This window comes from Magnolia sinica, chromosome 6 (assembly GCF_029962835.1).
Source record: "Magnolia sinica isolate HGM2019 chromosome 6, MsV1, whole genome shotgun sequence".
NCBI lineage: Eukaryota > Viridiplantae > Streptophyta > Magnoliopsida > Magnoliales > Magnoliaceae > Magnolia > Magnolia sinica.
This window is the reverse complement of record NC_080578.1, coordinates 43105526-43128974: the sequence shown is the minus strand read 5'-3', so window position 1 is coordinate 43128974 and position 23449 is coordinate 43105526. Positions and strand designations below refer to the sequence as shown.

Below are 23449 nucleotides of genomic sequence, written 5' to 3'. Positions count from 1 at the left end.
TCGTCGTGAATAAATACATGTTGCGATGAGTCCTTGTCGTCGCTAATAAACTAAAATTTGTTACAAAAAGTTTTTTACGGCGAGTGTTGCTTGTCACCAATTTTGTTGTAAATAATAACTATTTGCGACGACTTAATACATCATCTCTAAATAAAGCTTATTAGAGATGAGTTGACATGTCACCATTGCATATCGTAAAACGTCACTAAATATAAGACTTGTCGCAAATAAAGACGTGTTGCGATAAGTCCTCGTCGTCGCTAACAAACCCAAATTTGTCACAAAAAGTTTTTTACAGCGAGTGTTACTTATCGCCAATGTTGTTGCAAATAATAATTATTTGCGAGGACTTAATACAGCGTCGCTAAATAAAGCTTATTTGGGATGAGTTTACATGTCACCATTGCATATAAAGTCATTGCGAATAAAGACATTTTGTGACAAGTCATCATCGTCGCTAATAACCTCACACCTGTCGCAAAAGCTTTTTGGCGATGAGTATTGCTTGTTGCCAATTTTGTTGCAAATACTAATTTTTTGTGATGACCTAATAAATTGTCACTAAATATAGCTTATTTGCGGCAAGTTTACATGTCGCCATTACATATCGTAAAACGTCGCTAAACATAAAATTCGTCGCAAATAAAGACGTTTTGCGACGAGTCTACTTATTACTAAAGAAATCCATTTAACATTCATCAAGACAATAATCAGCATAATGTCAACAAAATAATTAATTTATCAAAAAAAACTACTAATGTCTTCCTTTCCTAGCCTTTCACCCACAACATCTTTGAGAGAGTAGTATGAATTTATAAAAAAAAGTACAAGCGACTTGTGGCATCTTGTCTATAAACCTTGCAGCATTAGCAATCTCAGTTACTGTTCTAGTTTCTTCCAATGTAGCACCTGCCTTACAATATGCGATATTCTCCTTTATAGTAATTGTGAATAAGATGAGCTCTTGGCTAACAAGCTGCAGCTTCTTCAAGTTGATGCCATCTATGAGCACTTCACCAGCTTGGGGGTCATAGAACCTCTCCAACAGGCTGTTCACAATCGACTTCCCATTGCCGCTCTCTCCAACTAGATCCACAGTTATGTCGCTTGGAACATGCAATGAGAACCTAGAAAATACATGAATGTCAAGTCTTGTAGGGTAGCTAAAGCAAACATCTCTCAGTTCTATATTGTTATTGATATCTTCCAACACAATTCAACATGACCAATGTATCAAAGAAGGCTGCAAACATTTGAAAAATAAACCATGAGAAACAATGACTGAAAAACATTACTATATCTATATTTATTTCATTGTAGTCTCATCAAAAGTCCTAATATCTTATAATATATTTTCATAGTCCTGTATGTTTTGGAGGTGGCTCTACTGCACATTCTCTTGTATCCCTTGCTGTTATATGTACAATTACTTAGTTGATTCTTCCATCATATTATGCGTTGGCTTGGGACTCAAAGAAATGATTGTGGTAGATGTTTCTATTCACCATCATTTTGGGTCTAGAGGTCTCGAAAGGAACAGTATAATGAAATAATTTCTAAATTATTTAAATAGAAAGGGATAAAATTTTTATGACTCTGAAACACTAGAGATGTTTTTTAATAAAGAATCCTATTAAGCTACATTATAAATTAATCTTGATGAAATGATCATTTGATAGGTGAATAAAAGGTAGAGAACTTGATAAATCCATAGATTGAATTGTTGATGAACTTCATCAACTATAGGTCCTCGCACAATATTCAAGGGTACCTACAGTCAAATGATATTGCATTCAAGGTTTAGTAACCTTAAAACCACAAACAAGCTAACCAACACTGCTTTTTAATGGTTTCAATTTTCTCAAGTCATTATTTAGTAATTTACGATGAATAAGAAACTGGAAATCAGCTGGATTACCAATCTTGAAGCAGCTGTTTAAGGAGTGCCATCTAGTCAAAATATGTATGTGCCAGAGGCCTTGAAAATTAGAATACACATAACAATAAACAGTTACCACAAGTAGTTGAATTCCGTAACAGTGCTAACCTAAGCATAGAAACACCATACCTATGGATCCTTATCTCCAATGTTTGAACTGTACCGTGGATGGCTTTGCTGTATAGGTATATCGACCTGATGCATTGCAACAGTAACCCTTAGGCCTCTCTATGGAATTTTGTGTTCGTCTAGTTTGATTACCAATAACCTCATGGATGGCGCCAATGCCTGTGCATTAATCAGGTAGTTCTAGACAATTGCTTTAAACTATTTTCTACCACTAGCTATCCAAAGACAGATGGATTAGGCAGCTACGAGCTACCAAGGAGCTTGATTTTTGCACTATGGCTCATCAAAGAGGTGGCCCACTAATTAAATGGTCCTAATCCATCACCACGTGCACCAATCAAATACTTGTAGCATTGGTAGCAATTGCGAAATGGTGCCCAACATGCACCAGTTCCTAAACCTTATAGAGGACAAGGGATTAAGCGTACCCTAGACTAACATGTACAAACTTTGCTACAACTCTTTTCATTTGTACCAGTTGGAATGATTTATGATGGCTGCCCAACATGCACCAGTTCCTAAACCTTACAGATGACAAGGGATTAAGTGTACCCCAGACTGACATGTACAAACTTTGCTACAACTCTTTTCATTTGTACCAGTTGTAATGATTTATGATGGCTGCTAGATCTGTATCCCTATGTTGGGGACTTAACTTAATTCAAGAGATCAATGATGGAGAGGGGAGATCAGAAAACACCAACCTTATTCCATCCCCAGCCATAAAGTTTTCCATCAGATGTGATTGCCATAGTGTGTCTCCAACCACCTGATATCTGAAATCATTTAAGCCAAATAAAGATGATAGAACCATGATGAAATAAGTACAAAAGGAAAAATGATTGGACATAACAAGACCTTATCAAATAGTGGTTTTCTGTTAAATAGAATTCATGAAAATCATTCAAAACCCCCATTTTATTAATAGCATACACAGCATAACATTAGCATGACATGTTCAGTGGACCATTAGATGCATATCATTGTGAATTATGACTTAAATGCACAAGTGTCTGCCTTCATGAAAATCAGTCATATAACCCATTTTATTAATATCATACAAAGTATGACATGTTCACTGGACCATTAGATGCATATCATTGTGAATTAAGACTTGAATACACTAGTGTCTACCAGCCTCTGTGTACACCTGGAACTCTTTATCTCCATTTAGGTTTCCACACACAAATACTAGGCAATGTGATAATTGTAACATAGTACATGATATATAGTATAATGAGTGGGATAGAGAAACAGAAAAGGTGGATATGTGTTAGACAAGATGCTCGAGCCAAAAGCTAAATTTTTCAAGAAAACTGGGTTGGGTTTCAATCTTCCCCAAATATTTCTAGCACAAACAGACTTAGAAGAGTCACAGAAGCTCTATCTAGAGGTGGATAGCTCATCATGATTTCACGCATCAAATGAGTTTACCATTGATATGCAAAACTGATTGCATCTAGGAGTACGTTGAAGTATTGACCAAGTTCCCCCAACTTAGCCAGGTTTGAGTAAGCTAGACGAGCTCTTTAAAATCCTTTTGGTAAGGTAAACATGCTAAGTATACGGACAGGTAAACGAAAACCCAGATCATTATCATGAAATGGATGACAAAGACGATTTTCACCTATAAGATTGAAGTATTTCTTAGGGCCTCCAACTGTTGTGTAATGAGGTGATCTTCAAAGTCTCCATGCCTTAGTTGACCATATTTGCTCCATCCATGGGTGTACAAACTCCCAGAAGAGGAAACAGATATTGTATGCCACCACCCACATGCGACCAATGTCATCTTCTGAGCATATTGAAGTTACCAGACAATGAGCCATAAATTAAGCAACAAACATGAAAATATACATGGTGTGAGAAATCACTTGAAATGAGTATAGAGCAAAACAGATTGTCAAAATTCACAAAATATGGAAAACATGGGAGTATTTTCCATTATGACTCTCATTAGCCACTAACCATGCGAATGTAGAATGATGAACTATTATGAAATAGTTTCATTATGAACACATGTGTCATGTGATAGGGATAAAAATGCAATAAAAAATAGACATAATGATGTGTTTCAGATACTTGGTTAATATCATGATTTGATGTGAAAGATTGATACAAGTTTATGAGTATCTTTCTCCAGAATCCTTCAGTCAAGTTTCGCAATTGGCTCATATAAAGAAAAAGGGAAAAAAATCTCTTTTATTTAGACCTTCCCTACACTAAACTAGCAATATGTCAATATGCCTGGTCCAAGCAAATGCCAAAGCACATTGCACCCCAATTTTCAATGTAATGTGGCTTCTTGGGTCATGCATAAACATATAGATCTATTCATATGGAAATGGAAAACACCTGGATGTATTTGAACATGAGTGTGCACCTAAGGAAATCTCTTCACGGAGAAGTCACTCAAGGACTAGATAAATCACAAGACATAGGAGTCAGTCAAGGACCAGCTCAGTGAAGAGTAGAACATTACAAGGACAAACACCGCAAGAATGTCAGAAATTGGTCAGATATTGGAATCAAGAGAAGAACTAAAGGTTTGTGGAAAATTAGTCTCCTCACAATTTGAGAAATATATACTATGATCTCTTGGGAAGTGTCCTCTTTCATGAATTAATGACAACAAAAAATATAGAACAGAACACATATAAAACTACTCTTATAGACATACAGATAGATAAAATGAGTGTATCCAACCATACATAAGAAGAACTAAGTTGACAGGGAAAGGAAGGATGAAAGAGTTGGTTCAGTTTGTTGAAAGAACTTTGGCCTTGATGGAAGTTCACCCTCACAATGCTTGACAAACTAGACCCTGGTGCAACTAAGAGGTGCATATGCATATGTTTTTCTTTAGAGGTATTCAAACACATGACATATCTTAACCTTAACTTTACCTGAAATATTCAACAATGGTCAGTTATTTTTCTCCCATTTGTTCTATTTTTGATTGATAAATTCTGTTACGAAAGCAAGATCATTACATATTCCTAAGCCACAACACCTATACGGTGATGGGGCCCAATTTCTGTCATTAAAGATCTATGCAGCTCCTGCACAGTAGACCTAAAAAACATATGTTGCGATTGGGACTGTTGATTTGTGAGCCATATATGGATGGGGCCAGATGTAAGTGCTATAGTTTATATCCCTGTCTGTTGTCAAATTTGTGGTGCCAAAATCACTGTTATATATAACTTGCATAAGTGAAGCTATCTTAAGGATCAACATTCATGAACAAGCTAAGCTCACAACAAGTAAAGCTCACAAGTACAAGGATCAATCTTGAATGCAAGAAGTGCTCACAAGACAAGACTCAACCTGCAAGACTTCAAGAAGAGTACAAGGCAGTTTGTAAAGAACTCAAGACACTTTCAAGATTGAGCTACATCAAGATTTCAAGATTGAGTTACATCAAGATTTCAAGATTGAATTACATCAAGACTTCAAGGCTCATACTTCAAGGTCACTAGTTCCTAATGTTTCAATGTCCTTACTTCATGGTTGAGGTTTGGCTGACCTTAGGTTAACCTTAGAAGTAGGTCACTTTGGATACATAAATCGAATGTTTATTTTACATAAGTTTGGTCTGTTCTTCGACTAGTCCTAGGCCTTCTTCGACTAGTCCTAGAGTTGCTTCGACCAGTCTAAGAAATTCCTCGATCAGTCGTGAGTTTGTTACAAATTTCGGATAAAATCTGTTAGGCTTCGACTAGTCCAGGAATCTGTTCGACCAGTCGAAGGAACAGTGTCGACTGCATCTTCGACTAGTCGAAAATCTTCAACTCAAAATCCAGCGATGTTTTTCAGGTTCTTCGATCAGTCAAAGGAGACCTTCGACCTGTCAAAGGTGACCTACGACCAGTCGAAGGAGACCTTCGACCAATCGTAGAACGGTCAAAGCTTATCGCGCCTGATTTTTCAAATATCTGTTATTACTTCGACTAGTCGAAGAGCTCCCTAGACCAGTCGAAGACGCGATCTGCTCACCTATAAATAGTGCACGAATCTCAAAAGAAATCATCGAATTAATTAATCCATTCAAGCCAATCTTCGTCGAACTTCTGAGAGATAATTCTGTGCTCCATCTAAGCTAAGTGTGCTTATTTAATATTCTCTTTCCTTAGCTTTATTTAATTGATTTTTTTCTGCTATTCCAATCTAATTTGAGGAATTATTATTCCCTTTCTTTGGAATCAAAATCAATTAAGGCAAGCCTTATTTGGTTTAATTTAAAATCTATTAGAATTAGAACCATTGTAATTGAGTACTGGACATTGAACTTGGACATTCAATCATCTACTCTGATTTGGTTCTATCGGGCTGCTACAACGAAGGAGATAATCAGGTATTTTACATTTAATTGTAAATTCCTTTCTGTTTTGGTTTCTTTCAAGATTTGTCAGAAAAATGTTGTTATATTGGTTATCTGAGGAGAGCCAGGAAAACTCAGAAGTGGGGTTTTTTTTAATTGTGTAAGCCCACAGACAAAGACACAATTGTAAAGGTTTTGGGTGAACCTGGGAAAACTTATTTTGTTAGTGAACGCTAATATCCCCTGTGTGAGGATATTAGGAGTGGAGTAGCATTTTGTGTGGCTGTTGTTTAATAATTGGTGAACACATAGGCGAACCACTATAATCTCTTGTGTTGTGGTTGAATGATTTATACTTCTGATCTTTAATTATTCTCTTGTGGGATGTATGTATGGTGGTGAATGTCGTAATCATTTAATTCAAGCATTGTGAGAATTTTGTAATAATTTAGAATTTATTTTTTGCTATTCCTTTATCAGCTTGATATTCAATTTCCTTTAAAAGTTGCTCCAGCAAGGTTGCCCTGCCATTTTTATGGTGTATGGCTGTCCCTAGAACAATACATTTGTGATTATAATTTATTTTAATTTAGTTTCTATTTATTTCTGTATTCCTCTTCGGTTTGAGATTTGATACAAAGATCTTTCTAGAAATAAGGTTGTCCTACCATAAACTCTAGTTTTTGGTGTAAGGTTGTCCTTAGAACAACATTTGTATCAACCTCTCAAGATCTAAATTTTGAGGTTATTTTACTTTTTTGCATTGTGATTCATTTTGTCTATCATATTCTTTTTAATTCCGCTGTTATAAGTTTTATTTGGCATTGTCCTATTCACCCCCCCTCTAGGACATATAGCTAGGCCTTTTCAAGTGGTATCAGAGCCTAATAGCTCTTTTTTATTCTTGGATTTAATTCTTGAGCTAACGATTTAAGCTATTTAAGATGTCAAATTTTGATAGCCTTTCAGTCACTAGGCCTCCACCCTTTGATGGCTCCAACTATGCTTATTGGAAAGCCAGAATGAGGATCTTCCTCAAATCAATGGATGAGAGTGTGTGGCAAGCCACAGCAACTGAATGGAAACCTCTTATCATGGAAGTTACTAGGGTTGATGGTTCAAAATCTATGAAAGTCACACCATATTACCAATGGACCATTCTTCAGAAAAGTGAGAGTGGTGCAAATGCTAAAGCACTAAATGCGATTACTTGCGCACTATCACCGGATGAGTTCAAAAGAATCATTTCCTATGATACTGCAAAGCAAGCTTGGGATATATTAGAAATGACACACGAGGGTAATAACAATTGTCAAAAAATCTAAAGTCCAACTCCTCACAACCAGATTTGAAGAAATTCATATGGAGGAAAATGAGATGTTTATGGACTTTTACACTAGATTGAATGACATTGTAAACTCAATGTGGGGTCTTGGCGATAAAATCACAGAAAGTAAAGTGTGTGCAAAAATATTACGCTCACTTCCTGAACGGTTCAATTCTAAAGTAACCGCGATCCAGGAACTTCGTGATACGGATAATATGAGGGTAGAAGAACTAGTTGGTTCTCTACAAACCTACGAGTTAAACTTTAAAGCTCCTAAATGTAAATCTATCGCACTAAAATCTTCTAAATGTAATTCAGAAGAAAATTTTGATTCAGAAGATGATATGGCTTTTTTAGCTAAGAAATTTTACAAGATTTTCAAATGTAAGAAAAGGGTTGATTTTCAAAAATCAAATGATAAAAAGAAGTTTAGACCCAAATCTCGAAAATCTTTGAAAGATAGTGAATGTTACAACTGTCAAGAATATGGGCACTTAGTAAATAGATGTCCTAAAAGGGACAAACCCAAGAAGAAGGGTATGTTGGCTATATGGGATGAATCATCTGATTCTGAAGGTTCTTCTAAATCAGAAGATTCTGAAACTAAGTCGGGCAATGAGTTTAAAGCTCTTTTGACTCTAGCCAAATTCACATTTTCAGATAATGACTCAACAAGTGAAGAAAATCTGAGCAGTGAATGTGAAAATGAAGATGATCTTCAAGACGCTTACAATGCCCTATATAAGGAAAGTTGTAAAATTGCTGTCAAACTTAAACTCCAAAAAGAAAAGTTTTCTAAACTCAAAAAAATGTTTTGAATCACTTGTCTTAGAAAAATCAAAAATTTCAGATTGTTTTGAAAATCAAAATGCGATTTGGAATTCAAAAACTCCCTAATTATTGATTTAAAATCTGAAATTGAGAAACTTAAAACTGAAGTATCTTCTCTTCTGAGTCTAAAGGACACATGGAAATATGCCCAAGGTGATCCAAAGTTAGAAAAACTGTTATCCGGATCAAGAAAATGTGGCGATCGATCCGGGTTGGGCTATGATAAAAATCTACCTCCTAAACAAAAGTATACTCCTCCTATGTTTGTTAAAGGAGAGTCCTCAAACTCAGAAGGAAAAAGTACTTATCAAGATTTTTCTAGAAATTCAAAAACTTTTCAAAAACCTAAAAGCAGCCATGTCAACTTTAATCAGAAACGAAATCCACTAGCTGAAAAGATAGTTGATTTACTCAAGGAGCTCTTAAAATCTAACTCTATAGGTCATTCCTACAAATATACACAAAAGAAGACCAACTATGTTCTTAAACCCAAAACAGTTATGAAATGGGTTCCTAAAGTTACCTGCTTCGTTTCTCACACTGCTTTCAAAGCAACAAGTCATTCAAAGTGGTACCTAGACAGTGGATGCTCCAGGCATATGATAGGTGACAAAGCTTTATTCACGGATTTGAAAGATATGACTGATGGTTCAGTCACATTTGGTGATGGTAGCAACTGCAAGATTATAGGCCAAGGTACGGTTCAACTTTTTAATCTTCCTGTGTTTAAAAATGTTTTATATGTTGAAGGCTTAAAACATAACTTGCTTAGTATATCTCAAATATGTGATAATAACCATAATGTTCGGTTTTCTAATCAAAGTTGTGAGATACTAAACAATAAGGGTTCTGTAATATTAACTGGACGTAGAACGTCTGAAAATTGCTATATTATTAGCGAATCCAGCTCTTCTAATCAAACATGTTACATGGTCCATATAGATGAGACTGATTTATGGCACAAACGTCTTGGACATGTACATTATCGAAATTTATATAGATTGAGCAAACGAGAACTTATAAGAGGTTTACCCAAACTTCAAAAATTAGATAAAATATGTGGTGAGTGCCAGATAAGCAAACAAACAAAGAACTCCCAAAAAAAGGTGAATTCAAATACCACATCAAGACCACTCGAACTTCTCCACATGGATCTGATAGGACCTACCAGAACAGAAAGTCGTGGTGGGAAAAAGTATATCCTGGTAATAGTTGATGACTTTACCAGATTCACTTGGGTAGTCTTCTTAAGGGATAAATCTGAAACCCTTGAAGAAGTAAGAAAAGTTTTCAAAAGGATTCAAACTGAAAAATCTTCTCAAATCAGTAAAATTCGTAGTGATCATGGATTTGAATTTGAGAATAGAAATTTTGAGAAGTTCTGTACCGACCAAGGAATATTACATGAATTCTCTGCTCCCAAAACTCCACAACAAAATGGAATTGTTGAAAGAAAGAATAGGGCGCTTCAAGAAATGGCTAATGTCATGTTGAATAGCATGAAGCTCTCTAAAAATCTTTGGGCTGAAGCAGTCAACACAGCTTGCTATATTATTAACCGAGTCTACACTAGCAAAGATAATAATAAAATGGCTTATGAATTGTGGTTCAATAAAAAGCCTACTGTTAAATACTTTCGAGTTTTTGGCAGCAAGTGCTATATTTTACATGATCATGAAAATTTAGAAAAATTCGATATGAAGAGTGATGAAGGTATTTTTCTAGGATATTCCTTAAACAGTCGAGCTTATAGGGTTCTGAACAAAAGGACTGGTGTGATTCAAGAATCCATTAATGTTGTCATTGATGATCAGTTAAACACGCCAATTTCTAATTCAGATAATGATGAAGTACTAATCATTGATAAACCCGATATTTCATCGAATCAGACTGATTCTGAGTTGAGGACTGTTAAAGATCATCCAACCACACAAATTCTTAGAAACCCTCTCACCAGTGTTCGTACCCATAAACAACTTGAGGATATATGTAATTAAGTATGTTTTACATCCCAAATAAAACCATCTAACATAAAAGAAGCTCTTGCTAATGAGAACTGGATTGTTGCAATGCAAGAAGAACTCAACCAATTCGTAAGAAATGATGTTCGGTACCTTCTACCAAGACCTAAAGATAAACACATCATTGGAACAAAATGGATTTTCAAAAATAAGTCTGACGAGTGTGGAAATATAATTAGAAACAAGGCTTGACTAGTGGTACAAGGTTATACTCAAATTGAAGGGATTGATTTCGATGAAACTTTTGCACCAGTAGCACGTCTTGAATCTATCAGACTATTTATATCCATTGCATGTTTTAGAAAGATAAAGATCTATCAGATGGATGTGAAAAGTGCTTTTCTAAATGGCGATTTACATGAAGAAGTCTATGTTGAATAGCCAATGGGTTTTGAAGATTCTAAAAATACTGATTATGTATATCGGCTTAAAAAGGCACTTTATGGATTAAAACAAGCATCTAGGGCATGGTATGAGAAACTAACGAAATTTCTTTTAAGTCATAATTTTCAAATGGGATCTGTTGATAAAACTCTGTTTGTTAAAAAACATAATGATCATATCTTAATGGTGCAGATTTATGTTGATGATATCATTTATGGATCAACTTGTACTGACTTGACTACTGAGTTTGCAGATTTGATGAAATCACAGTTCGAAATGAGCATGGTTGGGGAATTGACTTATTTCCTTGGATTGCAAGTAAAGCAACAACCTAAAGGAATATTCATTTCTCAATCTAAGTATGCTTTGAATCTAATCAAGAGATTTGGATTTGAGAATGGTAAGAATTTCAATACTCCTATGAGTACTACCCTGAAACTCTCAAAAGACTAATGGTAAAAATATTGACTCAAAACTTTATCGGAGTATGATTGGTAGTTTGTTATATTTAACTGCTAGTAGACTTGATATTTCTCTAAGTGTTGGTATTTGCGCAAGATATCAATCTGATCCAAAAGAATCTCACTTGATTGCTGTCAAGCGAATTATTAGATATGTCACAAGTACTGTAAATCTCGGTCTCTGGTATCCTCATGAGACTAGTGTCCAATTAGCTGGGTACTCGGATGCTGACTGGGCTGGTAATCTAGATGATAGAAAATCAACCAGTGGTGGTTGTTTTTACATTGAAAATTGTCTAGTTTCCTGGTTTAGTAAGAAACAAAATTCTATATCACTTTCAACAGCTGAAGCTAAGTATATCGCAGCTGGTAATGCATGTACACAGCTTGTTTGGATGCAACGAATGCTAAGTGATTATGAAATTAAACAGGATTCTATGTTATTACATTGTGATAATTCCAGTGCGATAAATATTTCAAAAAATCCTATTCAGCATTCCGTACTACGCACATTGACATTAGATTTCATTATATAAGGGAATTAGTAGAAGAAAAAGTTATATCTGTAGAATATATTCCTACCGAAGATCAACGAGCTGACATTTTCACAAAACCTCTCGATAAAAGCAGGTTCAAAAAGATGAAATTTGATCTTGGCATGTGCATTTTAAAATGATTATTTATGCCTACTTGTATTATAGTGTATATATTTGCTAGATTGAATTCTAATTTTTGTATAATTTGCAGAAATATGAATTTTTGGTCATTCTTCGACCAGTCATGAGTATACTTGACCAGTCGACCTTCGACCGGTCGTAGATATCCACGACCAGTCATAGATCTCGGGAATCTCTTAAAAATTGAGGATTTTTGCTTTCTTCCTCATTTCGTTTTTCTTCTCTAAGGAGCCGTGCTTCGACTTGTCGAACCCATCTTTCATGTTCTTCAAGGTTAGTATTCCAAATCACATTTTTTCTTGCAGATTTGTGTCTAGATTGTTTATTTTTCAAGCTTTAAGCTTTGTATTTTGGATTTCATTGAGATTTGGGGTTTGGATTTTGAAAAATCAGTTTTGTGTAAACCCACTTCTCAATCCTTTGCAACTTCTTATTTCCTTGATATCCTTGTTGCAAATGGCTTCTAGAGGTAGAAAAACTACTTCCCGTGGTCCTTCTTCTTCCTCCAGATCGTCCATTATCTCTAAGCGTCATCTTCTTGTACCCAATGATGATCCATCATATGTTAGGGACATTAGATTATGTAATGTTATTGTTGAACATCCTGTTGATGTTAATCATATTGCACCTTTTGACATCCTTCCTATGCTTGAAGCTGTAGGTTGGGTTAACTTATTACATTGGGGTGGGCCTGCATACCGGTCCATTGCCCAATCCATGTTTACATGTATTAGTGCTTTCTCACAGGATAATTTAACTTTTAAAATATCTACTAGAGAAGGGCCTTTTGACATTGATCGTCATTTAATTTCAGCCCTTATGGACATTCCTGTGAATGATGAGGGTATTCCTATCCATAACTTAACTGATAAACCCTCAATGTCTGAAAAACGCATGCTCAGTAGAGACTTGTGCAACATGGATGCTCAGTGAACACAAAAAGGGAATGCACTTCCCGCAAGGTATTTGTTACCCAAGTACAGAATTCTCCACAAAATCTCTATGTCTAATCTGTATCCTCGTTCGGGTAATAAAACTGACTTGACTTCATTTATGGTTCGTGTTATCCATGCTACTTCCAATGGTACTCAGATTTGTTTACCATCCTTAATCTGTCATTTCATTCTTCAGTTTAGACTCCATCCTGGTCATAGTGACATTCCTTTTGCCTATTTAATGACTGTATTGGCTACACATATGTTAGTCGATATGCCAGTTGACGAGGCACCAATCCATCATCTGATCTTCAACAATACTAATATCAATAAGATGAAGCTGGATCTACTTCCTGAACAAGGTGGTGGTGGTGGTGGTGGTGGTCATGAAGAAGCTAGTGATGACATTAATATAGATGACATTTTTGAGGAACTGGATTCTGACTCAACAAATGATCCAGATTTTGAACCATCTGATGTTGATGCTCGTCTTAGTGCATTAGAGGATAAAGTTGAGAATATAAATGTAAAGATGGAAAACATATCGGTTGCTTATGATTTACAATTCAAGTACATGCGCAAATATCTTAGGCGATTGAACAAAGGCATGCACTAACTTGATCCTTTTATTCCTGCTCCGTCATCTAGTTCTGGTTCTGACTAGTTTATATGAGACTTCTGGTTTGTAATAACTTTATAACTTAGCACTTGGTTGACTGATTTTGAGTTGGATACTATCTATGTTTTATGCTGGATATTTATTCTATGTGAAGCTATGCTGAGTATCTCTTTCTCTGTTTTACTATACTCTCATAACTCCTCATGTTTACTCTCATATATCCCTTTATTTAGTTCTCCTTTATTGTTGTTTCCTTTGTCATATTGTGACAAAAAGGGGGAGAATGGTTTGTTCTTAACGATGTGATTGTGAGAGGAGAAGCATTGGTTATGTTACTCAGGGGGAGTATGTTTGAACTAGTTGAATGAAACTGGTTGAATGTTGAATATTGAATATTGAATATTGATTTACAGGTAAGATAGTTTATATGACCTGGTTCATAACTCTTTAACCAGTTGTTTTACTTTATGTTTATCTTGGTTATGTGTTTTGTCACTAATTTGACAAAGGGGGAGATTGTAAGTGCTATAGTTTATTTCCCTGTCTGTTGTCAAATTTGTGGTGCTAAAATCACTGTTATATATAACTTGCATAAGTGAAGCTCTCTCAAGGATCAACATTCATAAACAAGCTAAGCTCACAACAAGAAAAGCTCACAAGTACAAGGATCAATCTTGAATGCAAGAAGTGCTCACAAGACAAGACTCAAGCTGCAAGACTTTAAGAAGAGTACAAGGCAGTTTGTAAAGAACTCAAGACACTTTCAAGACTGAGCTACATCAAGATTTCAAGATTGAGCTACATCAAGATTTCAAGATTGAACTACATCAAGACTTCAAGGCTCATACTTCAAGGTCACTAGTTCCTAATGTTTCAATGTCCTTACTTCATGGTTGAGGTTTGACTGACCTTAGGTTGACCTTAGAAGTAGGTCACTTTGGATACATAAATCGAATGTTTATTTTACATAAGTTTGGTCTGTTCTTTGACTAGTCCTAGGCCTTCTTCGATTAGTCCTAGAGTTGCTTCGACCAGTCTAAGAAATTCCTCGATCAGTCGTGAGTTTGTTACAAATTTTGGATAAAATTTGTTAGGCTTCGACTAGTCCAGGAATCTGTTCGACCAGTCGAAGGAACAGTGTCGACTGCATCTTCGACCAGTCGAAAATCTTTGACTCAAAATCCAGCGATGTTTTTTAGGTTCTTCGACCAGTCAAAGGAGACCTTCGACCTATCGAAGGTGACCTATGACCAGTCGAAGGAGACCTTTGACCAGTCGTAGAACGGTCAAAGCTTATCGCACCTGATTTTTCAAATATCTGTTATTACTTCGACTAGTCGAAGAGCTCCCTAGACCAGTCGAAGACGCGATCTGCTCACCTATAAATAGTGCACGAATCTCAGAAGAAATCATCGAATTAATTAATCCATTCAAGCCAATCTTCGTCGAACTTCTGAGAGATAATTCTGTGCTCCATCTAAGCTAAGTGTGCTTATTTAATATTCTCTTTCCTTAGCTTTATTTAATTGATTTTGTTTCTGCTATTCCAATCTAATTTGAGGAATTGTTATTCCCTTTCTTTGGAATCAAAATCAATTAAGGCAAGCCCTATTTGGTTTAATTTAAAATCTATTAGAATTAGAACCATTGTAATTGAGTACTGGACATTGAACTTGGACATTCAATTATCTACTCTGATTTGGTTCTACCGGGCTGCTACAACGAAGGAGATAATCAGGTATTTTACATTTAATTGTAAATTCCTTTCTGTTTTGGTTTCTTTCAAAATTTGCCAGAAAAATGTTATTATATTGGTTATCTGAGGAGAGCCAGGAAAACTCAGAAGTGGGGTTTTTTTTTAATTGTGTAAGCCCACAGACAAAGACACAATTGTAAAGGTTTTGGGTGAACCTGGGAAAACCTATTTTGTTAGTGAACGTTAATATCCCCTGTGTGAGGATATTAGGAGTGGAGTAACATTCTATGTGGTTGTTGTTTAATAGTTGGTGAACACACAGGTGAACCACTATAATCCCTTGTGTTGTGGTTGAATAATTTATACTTCTGATCTTTAATTATTCTTTTGTAGGATGTATGTATGGTGGTGAATGTTGTAATCATTTAATTCAAGCATTGTGAGAATTTTGTAATAATTTAGAATTTATTTTCTGCTATTCCTTTATCAGCTTGATATTCAATTTCCTTTAAAAGTTGTTCCAGCAAGGTTGCCCTGCCATTTTTATGGCGTATGGCTGTCCCTAGAACAATACATTTGTGATTACAATTTATTTTAATTCAGTCTGTATTTATTTCTGTATTCCTCTTCGGTTTGAGATTTGATACAAAGATCTTTCTAGAAATAAGGTTGTCCTACCATAAACTCTGGTTTTTGGTGTAAGGTTGTCCTTAGAACAACATTTGTATCAACCTCTCAAGATCTGAATTTTAAGGTTATTTTACTTTCTTGCATTGTGATTTATTTTGGCTATCATATTCTTTTTAATTCCGCTGTTATAAGTTTTATTTGGCATTGTCTTATTCACCCCCCCTCTAGGACATATAGCTAGGCCTTTTCACCAGAGGCCAAAAATTGCAGTGATCAGATGCTTTTACCCATCCAGTTGTCAGCTCTGGTGGTTGAATGTCAACCATTGCTCTGTTCCAAGCCAACCCTTCCTTTCATAGACCATTGTTTAGATAGCTACAACACTCTGATCCAAGTCCATATGGTGGCCCACCAGATCAACAGTATCAGCCACCACATATTTGTCATGTGTACCACGAAGATGAGCTTCATATTAGCATTCCCTCCTTACGTAAGGTTGTGCGGACCCACTTGAGAAAAACCATGATCAAGGTCCCCACTCTAAGATTATAAAGTAACGGTAGCCGTTGGATATTCTAACGTTAACGTTGGTCAGAAACATCCCACTCACAAGCTTCACACAAAAAACTAGTAATCATCTCTCCATCACTAATAACAAGCATTAATGGCTATTGATTTATCCACTATCGATAGCAATGCATACAGATATATATTACATATATACAAAGAAGTACTAATAATATCAATACAGAAAGGAAATTTTACCTGCATTTTCCGCTTCCAATCTTCGATGGTCTCTTTCACCATGCTGACCCCCATCACGAGGATCAAAGGGGTGAGAGCACTGACAGCAGAGTAGGGAGCAAGCAGAGTGAAATTCAAGCATCCTGAAATTAAAAAACCAACTTTAATTCTCCAAATCCACAACCAAAAACACCAAAGGGACCCCAAATTCAGACAAAAGACCCCATCTTTTAAGCTAAAAACCTCTAACTTCAAGTCCCCTCTTTCTAACAAAAACCTAGAAACCAAACACCCCTTCAGACAAAAATGGTCCAAAAAATAAAGATAAAAAAATAAAAAAAAAAAATAAAAAAAAAAAAAAAAAACTCCCAACTTTCAATGCCAAAAGCCTCCACCAATAGAAAACCTCTCAACCAACTCCTAAGAAATCCAATCTTTCCCACATTCGACTCCCTCAAAGGCCTATAAAACATCAAATAAAGGGACCCAATACTCAAAAAACACAAACAAATCCAATCCCCTCAAGAAACAGCTTCTGTGCATGGAGTCTTTAACCAGACTTTCATTTTTTATATTTTTTTATTTTTTACCATTGACTAGTCAACAAAGATGAGAAAAAGGCATCTATAGCTTAAAAGAAAAAAAAAAACCAAGACGAAAAAATTGTGGGAATTTTTCAAAAAGAAGGAAAAAAAAAACAACAAAAAAAAACAAAGACTAGTTCTGAGTAAAAGAGAATCACAGAAGTTGAATTGATGAAGACCACCTGTTCTTTTGATGTGGCCATTGTCTTTGGAGCATTGGGAAGGACCTCGTGGCTGCACTTCATTCTTATCCATCTGTTCTCATTGGTTTTTTATACAGGAGTTTCTAGATTTCATGTATCAAGGCCATCACTAAGCTGTGTCGGCACATGTTGCCATGTAGAGGGGTGCGTGTACACTCAGCAGACCTCACATGCCAATATTGAACTATGACAAAGGCGCAGAGTATAACATTGGACCTAGTGAAACTAAGAGCTGGCAATTGGTCCTGCACAGATTCATTTACTTACTGTCTAGCTGAATATACGAATCATCTAAACCAATCTCCAAGGTTTATATCAGCCAAGATAGGAACAAGTGCTCCTTCCTGGCTCGAACAAAAATAAAAAAAATTCTAGCTCCTGAGATTATCTACACAAAGTAAAGCTTGTGTATAGTGTATGATAATAAAATAATGAGAAATGTGGCAGCAACTAGTGTGAAAGCAAGAAATATGGATTCTACCCTCTCCATGTGTGACACATGCAAGATCAGGGATGTTCGTCATGTGGGGGGCACTATGCAAGTCCCATTCTTGAAAGTAGGTTGTTCTAATCATAAATTGGCACACAGATGTACGACAAATGTGGATTGTTGCCAGTTCCTTTAATCATCCATCTTTTTTCTACATGAGACCCACTAGAGACCTCATCAACCTGATTCTTGGCTGCATGGAGGGGTCCACTTGATGAATGCCCCAAACTAGTAGATGTTGCCACACTTGTATGTGTTGGGAGTAGGAACCAAATTCCTACCGCTATTAACCTTGGCAGGGCTCTAAGATAATATACAGATATATGACAAGCACATCATTATTTAGTTAAAGAAAGCATACATAGTTTTGAGAGAGACCAAGAGGAAAATTATTGAGAGACAATTGTAGTAAAGAAAAAGAAAAGTATTTAATGATGCATGGCAATCAAACTAGCATGATAAGGAACATCCATTTTACTCTCATATGGGTACAATATATGGGTACAATAAGGAAAGGGAGATCCCTTATATGAGTATCCAGGGATGCGGCTCAAGTACTCGCAAATTTTTTGAAGGATCTGAGTATCATAGCTCTATATTGTAAGGCAAAAGCTAAATGGACATATCATCCATGCCTGTTTTCTTTTTATTAATCATAGGTTCACTACGAGGAAGACTCTTGCTACATGGGCTTCTCCTTAAAAGATTGACTCATCAGCAAAATGCCCTGGCTAATTGGACAAATCATCGGCTAGAGAATTGGCTTCTCTATGAACATGAGAACTAGCAAAAGAACACCATCAATTGGCTTCTCTATGATAGAGAGTTTACTATTTCTAGTAAACTCTAGTTACTAAAACCAATAACCATAAGTGCTACATCTACAAACTCGTAAAATAACTAAACCACTACAGACTTTCCTAAATTTGGGACAATTATTTAGAAATTACTCCACTCAGTGGTATGTGGAGCATTCTTGCAAAAAAATAGGACTCCACAACCATTTGATTTTCTATTCCTACCAATGAAAAATGGAAATTCCTATTTCACATTGAACACCAACAAAATCCACCTTAACCCATTGACAAAAATTAAGAGATCAAGAGAAAGCATTAACTAAAGAAGTGAAGGTATCAAGAAAACCAATGTCGTGTGCTTGCTTTTCCACTTTCAATCTCTTGTAACAAGTGAGGATAAACCAAGGTATCAAAGCAGTGAAAGGGAATTGACTCGGTGATTATGCCATAATAGTTGCACACTTATTTTAAAGAAGACCCTATCACATCATCATCATCATCATAACCTAAGCCTTGTCCCAACTGATTGGGGTCGGCTACATGAATCCTTTTCCACCGTTCCACTCTATCAAGAGACATAACTTCAATTAAACCATAGGTCATCAAGTCTTTTCTTACTACACCCATGTCCTTTTGGGCCTTCCCCTTGCCCTTTTGGAGCCTTCAACTTGTATCAACTTACTCTTAAAGATGGGTATTTCTAAATAAAAATAGCTTCATTAAACTAATTTAGTGGGTATTTCTTACCCATCCTATCCTCATAAACTATCCTAATTGATTATCAAAATTTTCAGGGGGATAAACAATTTTAAGTGAATTAATCCAATGATCAGCCACCCAATCAGCTTCTCCTATAGTGTCAAGCAAAACATGGTTGTTCTCCCACTCCAAAGAGGAGCTTTTGATCTGATTGATACTTTTTTTTTTAAAAATGACAATCATACAATAGTAGGCCTTAGATGATGAATGTATTTTATGAGACAATGCTACATAAGAACCTAAAACCTCATTGCATGGAGTCATATACTAACATAGCGATCTGAAAGGAGATGAAGAGAAATACCAACCTCCCCAGATAGTAGAGACCCATTTGTATCCGCTCGCGAATCTCTGAGATTACATTAGTTACTCTTTTGAAGAAAGAGCCTCTGCCTGCGCCACCGCCATAGGATCATCCTTTGTCATGGTTTCTTCTTCTTTCTCCCCTTCTCATTCCTGAGCTAATTTCTTTCTATGTAATTCCTCTACAGCTTCCATAACCGCGCTCGATATTTGGCCTGAAGACGCTGCATTTCCTCTTCTTGCTACTGCCGTTCAAACCATGTATCTACGTCTTCCCAAATGGGTCAAGCGGCCCACCCTTGTTCAATCCTCTTCTGCTTTTTCTGCACAATGAAGAAGATAACCAGGAAGGTCATCAGAGGGAGAGGCACAAAGAAAGAGAGAGAAGGAGAGATGGAGGGAGAGGGAGAGGGAGAGGCACAGAGAGAGAGAGAGAGAGAGAGAGAGAGAGAGAGAGAGAGAGACGTAGATGAGAGAGGCGTTGGTTAGGGCCGACGCCCTAACCCGTCCTCACAGCTTAGGAATTTTTAACGGTGGTGTCACTCTCCCCACTGTTTTTGCTAGTGGGGTCCACTGGAGCTTTGGATGTGACTCATTCTTTGGATCTTACCCTAAAATGATCTCTCCAAATGGATGGATGGCATGGATACAAAACATACAACATGGTGGGCCCCAAGAACTTGGTGATGTCACTTCAGTAGTAGTCTCCATGCTCAACTTGTCAGTAGGTAATCCGCGCCCTTAAGAGAGGGGGCTGGGTGACGTCAGCAAGTTATGTGGGTCCTATCATGAGGTACGTGTTATATCTAAACCGTCCATCCATATAACGAGCTCATCGTAAGTCTTGAGATAAAAAATAAGACAGATCTAACTATCAAGTGGACCACACGATCGAAAGCATGTGGGGGATTGAACGTCTACCATTGAAACCCTTTTGGGGTCACAAAAGTTTCGGATCAATATGAAATTTGTTTTTCCTCTTCGTCTAGGTCTTTGTGACCTTATGAACAGATTGAATGGGAAATAAACGTTATGGTGGGCCCTACGAATTTTTTAACTGTAAAAATCATCACCCCTACTAGTATTTGTAGTGTGGTCCTTTAATCTTTGGATATGATTCATTTTTTGGATAATTCTCTAAAATGATCTTAAAAATTGGATGAACGATGTGGGCTGAACTTAAATTTTCGATAAATCCAAATCTCAAGTGGACCATGCCACATGAAACAGTGTGGAATAATGATTTCTACAGTTGATACCTTCCTTGGGCCCATAGTAATGTTTATTTGCCATCAAACCTGTTCATAATATCAAAAAGATGTGAATGAAGAGAAAACACAAACATCTGATTGACCCAAAACTTCTATGGCCTTCGGTAATTTTTCAATGCACACACACCACCACATGTGTTAACCTAGCATATTGGAACAAGATCTAGTCCATTCATTGGAGATGTAGGTATGGCCAATCTATGGGGAAACGGACTGGCTACACCCCCTGCCACGAGCCCCGTGGATGGTGGTCAGTGCTCTGTGGGTCCTACCATGATGTATGTGTTTCATCCATTCCGTTCATCCATTTTAAAATATTATTTCAGGGCTTGATCCCAAAAATTAGAGGTATATAAATCTCAGGTGGTCCACACCACAGGAAAACAATAGTGATTGGATATCCACCATTAAAATCCTCCTAAGGCCCACTATACTATTTATTTGATATCCAATCTGTTGATTAGGTCATACAGTCCCAGATGAAGGGAAAAAACAAAAATCATCTTGATCCAAAGCTTCTATGGCCCCCAAAATGTTTTTAATGGTCGACGCTCATTCAACATTGTTTCCTGTAATGTGGTCCACTTAAGATTGGGATATAGCTATTTTTGGTCTCATACTGTAAAATGATCTATAAAAATAGATGGACAGCATGCATGAAACTCATACATCATGGTGGGGCCCACAGAGCACCGACCACCAGCCATTGGCTGGTGTCAGGGGGAGTAGCCAATCTGTTCCCTTCTAGTAGATCCCATCAGATCAACATAGTTGATTACTAAGCAAGGGGCCCTACTTGTACACGTTGAAAATCCAAACTTGCACCATAAGTTCTAATTTTTGACATATGACCATCCTGTCCAGTGACTCATTAGGTGGGCCTAGCCCATTTCCACCCCTAACTGAAGACCTGGCAAGTCATACTTCAAAGCGACAAAATTCTTTAACGAGGTTATACGGACCATTGATTTAGTGGCCACGATGCCAAACACGTCTTCAACCTGCAAACGGAAAACCATGGTGGGGCTCAAAATCGGTTTAGCCCAAAAATCAAGTCCCGTCAGATCAGCACCATAGGAAAACAATAGTGATTGGATATCCACCATTAAAATCCTCCTAAGGCACAGTGTACTATTTATTTGACATCCAATCTGTTGATTAGCTCATAAAGACCTAGATGGAGGGAAAAAAAACAAAGATCAGCTTGATCCAAAACTTTTATGGCCCCTAAAAATATTTTAATGGTCAACGTTCATTCAACATTGTTTCCTGTAATGTGGTCCACTTTAGATTGGGATATATCTCATTTTTTCCTTCTTATATCATAAAATGATATAGAAAAATATATGGATGGCATGGATGAAATACATACATCATGGTGAGGCCCACAGAGTACCGACCACCAACCAATGGCCGATGGTAGGAGGGGTAGCCAATCTGTTTCCGCAAGACTCCTACTGAAGTGACATCACTAGTTATATGGGTTCCACCATGATGTGTGTTTTGTATCCATACCGTCCATCGATTTGGAGAGATGTATGAATTGTATCCACACTGTCCATCCATTTTTTCGTATCATTTTAGATTATAGTAGATTAACAAAATGCATATCTACATATCAAGTGGACCACACCACAGGAAATGGTGCTAAGGATGGCCACCATTGAAACCTTTTTAGAGTCCACCATATTGTTTATTTGCCATCCAACCTGTTGATATGGTCATATACACCTAAATGAAGTGAAAAGGTAAATATCATCTTAATCAAAAACTTTTGTGGCCCCCAAGAAATTTTCAATGGTAAGAATTTAATCCCCACTTTGTGGTCCATTTGAGCCTTGGATCTTTGTTATTTTCGGGGTCATACTCTAAAATGATATGTATAAATGGATGGACGGTGTGGATAGAATTCATACATCTTGTTGGCCCCTTAGTGGCCCATCGGAGCCTCATTCATCTCATCCCTCATCCAACCATCCATTCATCTCATACAATCGTCCAAACATCCATCAATCCAACCATTCCATCCATCTATATATCCAGTCATCCAAACATCCATTCATGCATCCATCCATCCAACCACACTATCTATCCATCCAACATCCAACCATCTCGTTCATACATTTGATCATCCCATCAATCATCAAAACATCCATCCATCCATCCATGCCATCTATCCATCCAACCACCCCATCCATCCATCCATACATCCATCCAACCATCCATCCATCCATCCATCCATCTATCCAAGCTATCCATCTAACCATCCATTGAACCAACCCATCCATCCATTCATTCTATCCAATCATCAAAACATCCATCCAT

General features: G+C 36.8%; 1 protein-coding gene across 9 annotated transcripts; it reads right to left on the bottom strand.

Annotated features, from left to right (window-relative positions):
* Positions 1-710: 710 nt before the first annotated feature.
* On the bottom strand, positions 711-20502 carry LOC131248708 (uncharacterized). Of its 9 annotated transcripts, none has more exons than XR_009172361.1 (6): positions 19859-20310; positions 17484-17848; positions 2773-2837; positions 2069-2134; positions 1919-1978; positions 711-1771 (listed from the first exon to the last, which is right to left on the bottom strand). XR_009172361.1 is itself a non-coding variant. In XM_058249114.1 (5 exons), exons 2-5 carry the CDS (start codon positions 17554-17556, stop codon positions 1217-1219), a joined length of 294 nt encoding a protein of 97 aa, XP_058105097.1. In that variant the 5' UTR covers positions 17557-17848; positions 19859-20502; the 3' UTR covers positions 711-1216. The 9 variants fall into 9 exon arrangements, 1 of the variants encoding a protein (XP_058105097.1); XR_009172357.1 differs by having other exon boundaries at positions 2773-2844; positions 19859-20309; XR_009172359.1 differs by lacking the exon at positions 17484-17848 and having other exon boundaries at positions 2773-2844; positions 19859-20502.
* Between the last annotated feature and the right edge of the window lie 2947 nt (positions 20503-23449).

Bases quoted from the DNA above. Each gene is read 5' to 3' on its own strand.
- LOC131248708 (XM_058249114.1), bottom strand. From the start codon at position 17,556: ATGGATAAGAATGAAGTGCAGCCACGAGGTCCTTCCCAATGCTCCAAA. The intron at 16,861-17,483 runs GTGGTCTTCATC...TTTTAATTTCAG, and splicing joins TGGCCACATCAAAAGAACAG to GATGCTTGAATTTCACTCTG. The intron at 2,845-16,738 runs GTAAAATTTCCT...AAATGATTTCAG, and splicing joins ATTGGAAGCGGAAAATGCAG to ATATCAGGTGGTTGGAGACA.